Genomic DNA, 14,257 nt, shown 5'->3' with positions numbered 1-14,257 from the left:
TGGCCCACGTTAACTCCAATACTTTCCACAGTTGTGTCAAATTGGCTGGATGTATTTGGGGTGGTGGACCATTCTTAATTCACATGGGAAACTGTTGAGTGTTAAAAACCCAAGTAGTGTTGCCGTTCTTGACACACTCAAACCAGTGCGCCTGGCACCTACTAACATACCCCTTTCAAAGGCACTTTAATATTTTGTCTTGCCCATCCACCCTCCATTTATTCATGTCTCATAAAAATCATTCTTTAACCTGTCTCCTGCCCTTCATCTACACTGATTTGAAGTGGATTAACAGGTGACCTCAAGGGATCATAGATTTCACCTGGTCAGTTTTGTACACTCAGTGTATATTGTTACTATGCAAATGGATGACACAACACAGGATGTGACTTTTTGTTTCTGTGCAGAGTATGAAATAACCTGTTTGACATCATTTTACCCCGCTGGCATAAATAGGGTACTGCGCTATCAGGAATATGGGAGTGCCTCAATTGTTGTTGGTTGGTATTGAATGGATTAGAATACCAGTTTAGAATTAATAGAATTTCCACATTAATATATGAGAAATTGGTAGTGTCCGAATACCCATACTACATACTTAAACTGCATACTATGTACTCATCGTTGCATAATATTTAGCACGTACCATTTAGTAAAAAGTGTGTCACGGATGCAACGCAGTAGCAGCTCCTGACTGGCTGAGTAGGTGGGGCGGGACCGAGTGCAGGTAGATTTTTTCCAAATTCAGCAGACATGCACTATTAACCAGCCTCATAGTAGCTAGTTTCCAATTTGATTCATTTCTGTAAACTCGGAATAGGAATGGAGTTATAGGCCTACTCAGTCTGCCTAATCACATTCGACCCCATAGCCCATACAGCATCTCTTCTATTTAAAAAGGACTGAAGACAGAAAAATATAATTTGGTTCCATTTCAACATATTTATTAGTGAAACCAAATGGCCTAGTACACATAGCAAAACACTTCAAATGTTCAAAACGAAAGGCTATTGCACAGGAAAAACGTGGACAGTCGGGTGCATCGCAAATTCAGAACTGCGTGACAGCAACATAATAAACTAAAGCACAGATCATTGAGAACGAGATCAGAATGACTGCTAAGGCTTGATCCATAAAGTAAATAAATAGGTAGTCTAGCCTAAACTTAAACAAGCCATATGTTCAAATCAAAAGGCCTGATTCAAAAATGCACATATTAAAACATTCTATTTTCTCATACTGACAATGCGTCATGCGCGTTGTTTCCCGCTATTCGTTGATTCCGCTAGGGCATCCCCACCCATATCCTGTAGTGTAAAGTAACCTACTTTAAAAAAAATACTTTCAAGAACTACTTAAGTAGTTATGCTGTATTTTTACTTTACTTTTCTATTTCTGACAACTTTTACTTCACTATATTCCTAAAGAAAATGATTTACTTTTTACTCCATGCATTTTCATTACATTTTGAATGCTTGGCAGGATAGGAACAGAACATCCTGGTCATCCTTACTGGCGGACTCGCCAAACACAAATGCTTTGTTTGTAAATTACGTTGGAGTGTGCCCCTGGCTATCCGTAAATGTAAAAAAATAAATGTACAGTCTGGTTTGCTTAATATAAAGAATTTGAAATTATTTATAATTTTATTTTTGATATTTATATTTGGTATATTTTAGCAGTTTTAAATTTGATACTTTCAAATAAAATAAAAATGCATTTGTCACATGCGCCAAATACAAGTGTAGACCTTACCATGAAATGCTTGCTTACTTAAGCCCTTAACCAACAACGCAGCTCAAGAAAGTTCAAATATTTACTAAATAAACTAAAGTAAAATATTTAAATAAAAAGTAACACAATAACGAGGCTATATACATACCGATATCGTGTCAGTGTGCAGGGGTAGAGGTTAGTCAAGGTTATTTGTACATGTAGGTAGGGCTAAAGTGACTATGCATAGATAACAAACAGCGAGTGGCAGCAGTGTAAAACAAAGAGGGGGGTGTCAATGTAAATAGTCCGCTTTGCCATTTGATTAATTGTTCAGCAGTCTTGTGGTTTGGGGGTAGAAGCTGTTAAGGAGCCTTTTGGACCCAGACTTGGAGCTCCGGTACCACTTGCTGTGCGGTAGCAGAGAGAACAGGCTATCAAATCAAATCAAATGTATTTATATATACATTTATTTAGCCCTTCGTACATCAGCTGATATCTCAAAGTGCTGTACAGAAACCCAGCCTAAAACCCCAAACAGCAAGCAATGCAGGTGTAGAAGCACGGTGGCTAGGAAAAACTCCCTAGAAAGGCCAAAACCTAGGAAGAAACCTAGAGAGGAACCAGGCTATGTGGGGTGGCCAGTCCTCTTCTGGCTGTGCCGGGTGGAGATTATAACAAAACATGGTCAAGATGTTCAAATGTTCATAAATGACCAGCATGGTCGAATAATAATAAGGCAGAATAGTTGAAACTGGAGCAGCAGCACAGTCAGGTGGACTGGGGGCAGCAAGGAGTCATCATGTCAGGTATTCCTGGGGCATGGTCCTAGGGCTCAGGTCCTCCGAGAGAGAGAAAGAAAGAGAGAATTAGAGAGAGCATATGTGGGATGGCCAGTCCTCTTCTGGCTGTGCCGGTTGGAGATTATAACAGAACATGGCCAAGATGTTCAAATGTTCATAAATGACCAGCATGGTCGAATAATAATAAGGCAGAACAGTTGAAACTGGAGCAGCAGCACAGCCAGGTGGACTGGGGACAGCAAGGAGTCATCATGTCAGGTAGTCCTGGGGCATGGTCCTAGGGCTCAGGTCCTCCGAGAGAGAGAAAGAGAGAAGGAGAGAATTAGAGAACGCACACTTAGATTAACACAGGACACCGAATAGGACAGGAGAAGTACTCCAGATATAACAAACTGACCCTAGCCCCCCGACACATAAACTACTGCAGCATAAATACTGGAGGCTGAGACTTGGATGAATGGAGTCTTTGACAATTTTTTGTGCCTTCCTCTGACACTGCCTAGTATATAACTCCTGGATGGCAGGAAGCTTGGTCCCAGTGATATACTGGGCCGCACGCACTACCTTCTGTAGCACCTTACAGTCGGATCCTGAGCAGTTGTCATACCAAGCAGTGATGCAACCGATGGTGCAGTTGTACAACTTTTTAAGGATCTGGGGACGCATGCCAAATCTCCCGAGGGGGAAAGGTGTTGTCGTGCCCTCTTCACGACTGGCTTGGTGTGCTTGGACCATGATAGTTTGTTGGTGATGTGGACACCAAGGAACTTGAAACTCTCGACCCGCTCCACTACAGCCCGTCAATGTTAATGGGGGCCTGTTCGGCCCTCCTTTGCCAGTAGTCCACGATCAGCTCCTTTTGTCTTGCCCACATTGAGGGAGAGGTTGTCCTGGCACCAGACTGCCAGGTCTCTGACCTCCTCCCTATAGGCTTTCTCGTTGTTGTTGATCAGGCAGTGGTGTCGTCAGCAAACTTAATGGTGTTGGAGTCGTGCTTGGCCACGCAGTCGTGGGTGAACAGGGAGTAGAGAAGGGGACTAAGCATGCACCCCAGTGTTGAAGATCAGCGTGGCGGATGTGTTGTTGCTTACCCTTACCACCTGGGGGCGGCCCTTCAGGAAGTCCAGGATCCAGTTGCAGAGGTAGTGTTTAGTCCCAGGGTCCTTAGCTTAGTGATGAGCTTTGTGGACACTATGGTGTTGAACGCTATGGTGTTGAACGCTGAGAACACTGAGAACACTGAATGCTGGGGCGGTATGCGAATTGGAGTGGGTCTAGAGTTTGAGGTTTTGATGGTGTTTATGTGAGTCATGACCAGCCTTTCAAAGCACTTCATGGCTACCGATGTGAGTGCTACGGGTGGTAGTCATTTCGGCACGTTCCCTTCGCTTTCTTGGGCACAGGGACTATGGTGGTCTGCTTGAAACATGTAGGTATTACAGACTGGGTCAGGGAGAGTTTTAAAATGTCAGTGAAGACACTTGCCAGTTGGTCTGCGCATTCTCTGAGTACACGTCCTGGTAATCCGCCTGGCCCCGCGGCCTTGTGAATGTTGACCTTTTTAAAGGTCTTGCTCACATCGGCTACGGAGAGCGTGATCACACAGTTGTCCGGAACAGCTGGTGCTCTCATGCATGCTTCAGTGTTGCTTGCCTCGAAGCGAACATAAAAGGCATTTAGCTTGTCTGGTATGATCGAGTCACTGGGCAGCTCGCGTCTGGGTTTCCCTTTGTAATCGTTTGCAAGCCCTGCCACATCCGACGAGCGTCAGAGCCGGAGTATTAGGATTCAATCTTAGTCCTGTACTGACACTTTGCCTGTTTAATGTTTGGTCTGAGGGCATAGCGGGATTTCTTATAAGCGTCCGGATTAGTGTCCCACTCCTTGAAAGCGGGCAGATCTAGCCTTTAGCTCGGTGCAGATGTTGCCTGTAATCCATGGCTTCTGGTTGGGATATGTACACACGGTCACTGTGGGGACAATGTCGTCTATGCACTTATTGATGAAGCCGGTGACTAAGGTGGTATACTCCTCAATGTCATTGGATAAACAACGGAACATATTCCAGTCTGTACTAGCAAAACAGTCCTGTAGCGTAGCATCGACTTCATCTGACCACTTCCGTATTGAGCTAGTTACTGGTACTTCCTACTTTAGTTTTTGCTTGTAAGCAGGAATCAAGAGGATAGAATTATATTCATGTTAACCAAATGGACGGCAAGGGAGAGCTTTGTATGCGTCTCTGTGTTTGGAGTAAAGGTGGCTAAGAGTATTCTTTCCTCAGGTTGCACATGTGACATGCTGGTAGAAATGGGGGTAAAACGGATTTAAGTTTGCCTGCATTAAAGTCCCTGGCCACTAGGAGTGCTGCTTCTGGATGAGCAGTTTCTTGTTTGCTTATGGCCTTTTACAGCTCGTTGAGAGCGGTCTTAGTGCCAGCATCAGTTTGTGGTGGTAAATAGACGGCTACGAATAATATAGATGAAAACACTCTTTGTAGATAGTGTGGTCTACAGCTGATCATGAGGTACTCTACCTCAGGTGAGCAATAACTCAAGATTTCTTTAATATTAGACATTGACACACCCCCACCCCTCGCAAGTTCATTTAAAACCAGGTACATTCATACTTTTACTCAAGTAGTATTTTGCTGGACTTTTACTTGAGTCATTTTCTATTAAGGTATCTTTACTTTTACTCAATTATGACAATTGGGTACTTTTTCCACCATGCGTATATCTAATTGTTCAGCAGTTGTCAAAGCCAAACTGAGAATGACATCCGGGCATTTAAAACATACTTGATTTTTTAAATGTTGCATACTATTAAACTTTCTTTTTTCACATACTCAAACAACCTACTATTTAGGACGCAAGTATGGGTAGGCTATTCGGACACGGCCACTGTCTGTAGAATTTCTCTGTTCTACAGTTGCAACATTGTTTGCTTTAGTTTGTAGTCAACAGACACACCCTTCTCATCCACTCCATGATTTTCTTCGGAATTCTCTCTTTGTCTTTGTAACTTTGAGAGAATTGACTTTGTAGGTTGTACTTTAACCTTACAATAGTACTATAACAATTGTTATGCAGAGGTCAATGCTTTTGTAGTTTTTGGTCACATTTCTATCGGCTCTTGACCCCACTGCCCACCAAACCCCCTAGATGGAGTATTCCACCAAAACTCTTGCTGCTGGCTGCTTTGGGAAGATCTACAGGGAGAAGTACAATGACACCTGGGCTGCAATCAAGAAGGTGCCACAACACTTAATCAATAGGAGAGACCTGGAGAGAGAGTGTCAAGTATACAAGTGAGTATGACAGACAATGTGCTATCATGGTAGGTTGCTAAATGGTGATATCAGCCCAGAGTGAAAGTATTTTGCTCAGTGGTCTTTTTTTCATCTCTGTAGAAATATGGGAGATCTCAATTTTGTATCATTTATCTGAACTGTTTCTCCTAAGAGAATGAATTCTTGAGACAAATGAGCTCGGATTGAGACTTCCATTTGAGAAGCATGAGAAATAGATGAGATCTTATCATTGTATCCTCATCAGCTAATTTATTGCACCAGAAATGCCTTTTTGAGCATTTAAGAGATGCATTATAAAAATGTGCACGCATTAAACACATTCAAGTATCACAACAACAGATTCCTTAAATGTTAACAACTTTTAATGTTTAATGGGGTTGTTTCATACAACATTGTCAAACATACAAAGAAAATGACTGGGAAGAGGTTAGATTGCTTTTAATACAAAATAGTATTGCTTGCAAAATATCAAAATAGTTCAAATATGGCCTTCTCTAAAATAGGTGTGAAATTGAAAGTGCTGTCATTAACCCCATATAAAAACATGAGGTGGCGCACACAATAAAAAAAGTTGGTAGAGGTGCTGACTGACGGCAAGTAAAACTGTATGCTATTTAAAAATAGAGTCAAACACTATATACGGCTCCCAGTAATTTATTGGGTAAACCACAAACGCTTCGCCACCCTATTTAGACAGAGCCAAAGTGGAAAACTCCCTGCAAAATGCCTGGGGGAGCTGTCTAAAAAGTTGTCAGTCAGCACCTACCAGCTCATAACTGGTACAAACTGTACCAACTTCACACTTAGCGAAACTCTGTATAAATACTGAAGTCTGAAATTGAAGGTGTCATCACTAACCCGTGAACACTTGAACAGATGATTGTAAACATCTTACATGTGTCAAAATGGACCTGGGGTTCACCTGAAATGCAGATTAACCCAAATTAAATTACATAATTTATAGGGATTAGGGCTGGGAATTGCCAGGGACCTCATGATACAATATTATCGTGATACGATATGTTTTTGCGATTCTCACTATTCTATATGTATTGTAATTCCATACTGAGATTTTATTTCGATTCGATATTCCAAACATATTGCTCACCAACCAAATGTCTGCTGCAGAGAGATGAGAGCCATGCGAAAACAAGTTTTGATCAGTCACGGAAATAAGTGTTGAGAAAAAATTGGCTCCCTTTTTAAAAAGAAGAGGGAGAACACGCAATGAAGGAAAAATACTGGAGTTTTGGTGCAGGTACAGCCAACTAGCGCACAGAATTATATTGCGACATTGTCAAAACGATACAATATAGCGTCAAAGATTATATCCCGATATTTAACTGTATTGATGCTTAGCTTTATTAATATTAGGGTTGCCCTGATGCCAAAATATTACCCACAAAACAATGCATGTGTAATGAGTATGATGGGAGACAGAGTGCTGGTTTCAAGCACAGGGTAGGTGTTTTATTTGGTAAAGGAAAACACAGGAGGTGGCAGGGTCCAGGGACAGGCAGAAGGTCAACAGGCCAAAAACCTTGTCAGTGAGGATGGCCAAAAACTACGACACACAGGAGGACTAATATGGAATTAAACAGCGCTCTGACTAGAATGTGTACAAAAACAATACCTCACAATGATGGGGTGTTATGAACTGAACTAAATAATGTGTGTAAATGACATACAGGTGTGTGAACAGGTGATCAGAATTTAGGTGATTGGGATCTGGAGAGTGAGCTGCGTTCAGGGATCTGTGTGTTTGAGAGTGTGAGTTGGGAAGCAGACGTTACAGCATGTGAAAGTATCACGATACTACTGCAGAACTTTTTTATCACTGATATCCACATCTTGTATCACTATAACACTGAATTTTACCTCACGCTATTCACAAACTGTATATGACTGTGGTAGCTGCTGTTGTTGTGTGAGTGGTGGTTACGGTGTCTGCCGTGGTCTCTGGAGCCCAGGCTGTCTCATCTGTAGACCTTCTCCCCTCTCTCTCACTCTGAGTGGTGCGAGTGGTGGGAATACAAATGCTCTGTCACGTGCTCCCTCTCCGGCCTCTAGGTCACCAGGCTGCTCGTTATGGCGCACATGTGTCACCATCATTACGCTCACCTGTTTATCATCAGACTCCCTTGGACTCCATCCCTTCCCTGATTACCTTCCCTTTATATGTCACTCCCTTTGGTTCCTTCCCCAGGCGTTATTGTTTATGTGTCATGTCTGCATTTATGGTTCTTATTTTGTATTATGGTGTGCTTATTTATTAAAAAACACACTCCCTGAACTTGCTTCCCGACTCTCAGCACACATCGTCACAGAATAACGCCACACCTAAGGGAAGCATCAGGGAGTGTGTTTTTTGTGTCAGGTGGAATGACGTCGAGTCTGGGAGCCACTACAATCTTTCATCCCTCCGCCGGCTCGCCAGGCTCCACCATGCTCCCCTGCCTCCGCCAGGCTCCCCTGCCTCCCCTGCCTCCGCCAGGCTTGCCCTGCCTCCCCTGCCTCCGCCAGGCTCCCCTGCCTCCGCCGGCTCTTGTGCCTCAGTCGGTTTGTCAGGTTACCGTGCATCAGCAGGGGTGACGGTCCGCTCCTGATCCCCGGGGTCGTCCCTTTGGTTGGCCACCTGCGGCTGGAGCCGAACGCGCCGGGGAGGGGGTACCGTCACGTATGCTTACTCTCCGGCACTCTAGGTCGACATGCTCCCTGCTCAGCCAGATTGATAGGTTTCCAGCACCTCAGCAGAGGTGACCGGTCCGCTCCGGATCCCCGGGATCGTCATTTTGGTCGGCGTTCTGCGGCTAGAGCAGCGCGTCGGGGAGGGTGTATTTTCACATGTACTCCCTCTCCGGCCTCTAGGTCACCAGGCTGCTCGTTATGGCGCACACCTGTCACCATCGTTACGCGCACCTGTGCATCAGACTCACCTGGAATCCATCACTTCCCTGATTACCTTCCTTTATATGTCACTCCCTTTAGTTCCTTCCCCAGGCGTTATTGTTCCTGTGTCATGTCTGTGCGTTGTTCGTGTTTATTATTTTGTCTTACGTTGTGTTTATTTATTAAAACACTCACTCCCTGAACTTGCTTCCCGACTCTCAGCGCACATCGTTCCATGCTCTAACTTAACAGCGTCTGTATGTAATAGAACATACGTTTGGCATAGAGGAACTAGGTCACTATATCTGCTTGGATAAAATAGTAGCTAGCAAGATGGAGATCAGAGGTTCTTTTTAATGAATGCATTTCACAAGTGGCTAGTTTTCATCAACTATCTTCAGTAAAACCACAGCAAAGGTTTTGCCTGCAAACTTTTTTTTATTCTATTATTTTTATTTCACCTTTATTTAACCAGGTAGGCTAGTTGAGAACAAGTTCTCATTTACAACTGTGACCTGGCCAAGATAAAGCAAATCAGTGCGACACAAACGACAACAGTGTTAAACATGGAATAAACAAACATACAGTCAATAACACAATATAAATGGTGTGTGTATATACAGTGTGTGCAAATGACGTAGGGCAATAAATAGGTCATAGTTGTGAAATAATTACAGTTTAGCAAATAAACACTGGAGTGATAGATGTGCAAGTAGAGATACTGGGGTGCAAAGGAGCAAAAATAAATAACAGTATGGGGATGAGGTAGTTGGATGGGCTATTTACAGATGGGCTATGTGCAGTGATATGTGAGCTGCTCTGACAGCTGGTGCTTAAAGTTAGTGAGGGAGAGTCTCTAGCTTCAGTGATTTTTGCAATTCGATCCAGTCATTGGCAGCAGAGAACTGGAAGGAAAGGCAGCCAAAGGAGGAATTGGCTTTGGGGGTGACCAGTGAAATATACCTGCTGGAGCACATGCTGCTATGGTGACCAGTGAGCTGAGATTAGGCAGGGCTTTACCTAGCAAAGACTTATAGATGACCTGGAGCCAGGGGGTTTGGTGACAAATATTAAGCGAGGGCCAGCCATCAAGAGCATACGAGAGCATACAGGTCACAGTGGTGGGTAGTATAGTCACTTTGGTGACTAAACGGATGGCACTGTGATAGACTGCATCGAATTTGCTGAGTAGAGTGTTGGAGACTATTTTGTAAATGCCATCGCCGAAGTCAAGGATCGGCAGGATAGTCAGTTTGACGAGGGTATGTTTGGCAGCATGAGTGAAGGATGCTTTGTTGCCAAATAGGAAGCCGATTCTAGATTTAATTTTTGATTGGAGATGCTTCATGTGAGTCTGGAAGGAGAGACTTTGGTTTGCCTGGTGATTTGTTGGGAGAGTTGTCTGTCTGAAGAGGACCCACCCGGAAAAAATATCCCTTATCAAAGATGCCAAAATAGTCCGACATTGAAATCAGACCCTAGTCACTTGCCCAGGATCGGATTTTCTAGACTACTGTTATGCATGTTTATAGCCTAATGTTATATTTGTATTATTATCTTCCATAGACTCAATGTCACCCCAACAGGGTGTAGGGTGTTTCAATTCAAATAACCTTTATTTCCTGAGGGAACTTCATGTGTGGTGACATGACGGACTGACCTGGCAACAGAGTAGCCCGAGTCCTGTGACAACGGAGTCCAGGAGTGAGGTGTGTAGTAGTGCGTTCCTTTTCCCAGGGAGGAAGCAGAGGAGCCTGGGGTGTAGGGTTCCCCCATGGAGGAGGGGGGTGTGTCTAGATGCTGTTAACTGAAGCTCGTGTCCACAGAGCAGGGGCTGGTGCATCTGGGGTTAAGTGCTAGCATCCCTGCTGCCAAGCCAGCTATCTCAGAGGACAGCTTCCGCCTGATATCTGAAGACTGCACAGAAACAATGAGAAGAGCGGATTAGGTAGATACATTACACAAAAGCAGGCAATGAGTCTCAAGCATGAGGCACCATAAAGGTAAATCATAAATATTACATGAAAATGATGGTTGTGACAAGCCTCAGGTCAGGGCCTCCTGTAGGCACAGTCATCAGGTCATAATACTTCTTCCTCTACTGGCCTGCAGATACACACACTCTCACACAGACAAACATGTCTATAAAAATATATATAACTTTATTTGTCACATGCAGATGTTAATGAGAGTGTAGTGAAATGCTTGTGCTTCTAGTTCCGACCATGCAGTAATATCTAACAAGTAATCTAACTTAACAATTTCACAACAACTACCTTATACACACAAGTGTAAAGGAATGAAAAAAAATATGTACATAAAAATATATGAATGAGCGATGGCCGAACGGCATAGGCAAGATGCAGTAGATGGTATAAAGTACAGTATATACATATGAGATGAGTATGTAAACATTATTAAAGTTGCATTGTTTTAAAGTGGCTAGTGATACATTTATTACATCAATTTTTCATTATTAAAAGTGGCTAGAAATGAGTCAGTATGTTGGCAGCAGCCACTGCAGCCACTGTTTTTCAGTCTCGGTCCCAGCTTTGATGCACCTGTACTGACCTCGCCTTATGGATGATAGCGGGGTGAACAGAAAGTGACTCGGGTCGTTGTCGTCCTTGATGATCTTTTTGGACTTGTGACATCGGGTGGTGTAGGTGTCCTGGAGGGCAGGTAGTTTGCCCCCGGTGATGCGTTGTGCAGACCTCAATACCCCCTGGAAAGTCTTACGGTTGTGGGCAGAGCAGTTGCCGTACCAGGCGGTGATACAGCCCGACAGGATGCTCTCGATTGTGCATCTGTAAAAGTTTGAGTGCTTTTGGTGCCGACAAATTTCTTCAGCCTCCTGAAGCGCTGCTGCACCTCCTTCACCACGCTGTCTGTGTGGGTGGACCATTTCAGTTTGTCCGTGATGTGTACGCCGAGGAACTTTCCACCTTCTCCACTACTGTCCCGTCGATGTGGATAGGGGGCTGCTCCCTCTGCTGTTTCCTGAAGTCCACAATCATCTCCGTTGTTTTGTTGACATTGAGTGTGAGGTTATTTTCCTGACAACACACCTCCCCCCTGTAGGCCGTCTCGTCATTGTTGGTAATCAAGCCTACCACTGTAGTGTCGTCTGTGGACCTATTGGAGTGGGTCTAGGGTGTCAGGTAGGGTGGAGGTGATATGGTCCTTGACTAGTCTCTCAGAGCACTTCATGATTACGGAAGTGAGTGCTACGGGGCGATAGTCATTTAGGTCAGTTACCTTCGCTTCGCTATACACGACTGTGATTATGAGCAAAGAGAATTCTCTTGGTAGATAATGCGGTCGGCATTTGATTGTAAGGAATTATAGGTCAGGTGAACAAAAGGACTTGAGTTCCTGTATGTTGTGATGATCACACCACGTCTCGTTAATCATAAGGCATACATCCCCGCTCTTCTTACCAGAGAGATGTTTGTTTCTGTCGGCACAATGCGTGAAGAAGCCAGGTGGCTGTACCGACTCTGATGGCGTATCCCGAGTGAGCCATGTTTCCGTGAAACAAAGAACGTTACAGTCTCTGATGTCTCTCTGGAAGGCAACCCTTGCTCGGATTTCGTCTACCTTGTTGTCAAGAGACTGGTCATTGGCGAGTAGTATGCTCTGGAGCGGTGCGCCCGTCTACGGAGCCTGACCAGAAGACCGCTTCGTCTGCCCCTTCTGCTGCGCCGTTGTTTTGGGTCGCCGGCTGGGATCTGATCCATTGTCCAAACAGAGGATCCGCTTCGGGAAAGTCGTATTCCTGGTCGTAATGTTGGTGAGTTGACGTTGCTCTTATATCCAATAGTTCCTCCCGACTGTATGTAATAAAACCTAATATTTCCTGGGGTAACAATGTAAGAAATAACACATAACAAAAACAAAATACTGCATAGTTTCCTAGGAACGCGAAGTGAGGCGGCCATCACTGTCTCTATATGACAAGGTTGTCATATAAAGAAATGTAAAAACTTTCCAGTACAAAGATATTGAGTACAATCATTTCTCATGTCTCTATGACACAACTCTATGCATCGTGTAAAAAAGGCCATTCTGTTCCTCCTCTCTAGTCTCTAGCTACCCAGCTTTCCCGCAGTCCCCTTAGTCCTGTTAGTTTGGCAGCTGATGCATTGTAAATGTTTATCATAAGAACTAGCCTAAACACATATTGGCACTGACAGTTAAAATTATCAACACTAAATAGACACTTGTTAACTAGCTAACTATACATTTCACAATTCCAGAGGTAAGAATACACAGTCTATCAGCCTGGTCTCATAGACTAGACGCAACATAGTAAATGTAAATCCAGGACACTCAAATTAGAATATGTTACGTTTGGTATGGTTACATAAGACAGAAGGTTACTTCTGGCAAAAACAAAATGAGGGTGGTTAGTCGGGGTTGATGGGTAGGAGTATAACGCAAACCTCTAACAACCTGAAGGTTGCATGTTTGAATCTCATCACGGAAGACATTAGCATTTTAGCAAATTGTCAACTTTGCAACTACTTAGCATTTTAGCTAACCCTTCCCCTAACCCCTAGCCTAGCTAACATTAGTCACCTAGCTAGCTATATCTAAAAAAATAAAAAAGGTTAGCTGCTAGCCTAATAGCTACTCAGTTTGATATAGCAAGTTAGCTTGCTTGCTAGCTAGATAGTTGGCAAATAACCTAGCTAGCTAACGTTAGTTTGAGAAAATATGTTAATCTCTGGTAGCAAGCTAAGTTAAGTAGGTGACTTTAGCTAATAAATAGTTAAATTTACAGCATTTGCTGTTCGGACACTAACGTTAGTTAGCTAGTCAAGGTGAGCCAAAGAATCTACCTAGCTAACGTTACATTTTGTTAATGTAGCTAGCTAGTTGTCTAAATCATAACTAGTGGGTTGAAAATATTGTTATACTAACATTAGCCAGCTAGCTAAACACAGCTAACGTTAGCAATTTGCAATTCATACAATATGTTACAAATTTGAAAATACATATGTTACGAATTTGTATGATATGAATAACATTAGCTAGTGTTAGCCAGCTAACATTAGATATACTCTGTACATTGTTCCCTTACCCCAGTTTTTTTGAAGTCTTTTAATAGTCTACTTTGTTGAAAGTTTTGAAGTCTTCTCGTTGAAATCACAGCTAATATTGGGTAGAGGCTTGACAATTGAAAAGACTACAGTGAGTGAATCTCTAGTGAGCTAGATAACTCGCACTGAAATTTAAAAAATCCCGCCGGAACGTGATGTGGTTGTGGGCCAGTTGCAGCAGTTGGTCACAAAAAAATGCAGCAATGAGAATATTATGTGAAAACAGACATGTTTGAGAAGGAGCATCCAAATCATTGCAGTCATAATATAGTCAAATCAAGTTTTATTTCAGATCTAGCTGTAATCTCATTGTCTCATGCATGGAAACCTGTACAGGTGAATTCAATTATTTAAGATAATTTAGATCTATTATTTTGATTTGAATGAAACGAATATGAGCTACACGACATAACCAAAGGTATGTGGACACCTGC

General features: G+C 43.2%; 1 protein-coding gene across 5 annotated transcripts in view; it reads left to right on the top strand.

Annotated features, from left to right (window-relative positions):
- The window catches only part of LOC110516351 (serine/threonine-protein kinase Nek8), a 49,867-nt gene that overhangs the window by 31,451 nt on the left and 4,159 nt on the right, over positions 1-14,257 (top strand). For 4 of the 5 annotated variants that reach the window (XM_036973675.1, XM_036973677.1, XM_021594836.2 and 1 more), the window contains exon 2: positions 5,681-5,826. The exons of the other annotated variant lie outside the window; for it this stretch is intronic. In XM_036973675.1, the coding sequence (XP_036829570.1) occupies positions 5,681-5,826 (146 nt within the window). The remainder of the gene's footprint in view (positions 1-5,680; positions 5,827-14,257) is intronic. 5 annotated transcript variants of the gene reach the window in all.

Source organism: Oncorhynchus mykiss, chromosome 3, assembly GCF_013265735.2.
Source record: "Oncorhynchus mykiss isolate Arlee chromosome 3, USDA_OmykA_1.1, whole genome shotgun sequence".
Taxonomy (NCBI): Eukaryota; Metazoa; Chordata; class Actinopteri; order Salmoniformes; family Salmonidae; genus Oncorhynchus; species Oncorhynchus mykiss.
This window is presented reverse-complemented; position numbering and strand designations above follow the sequence as displayed.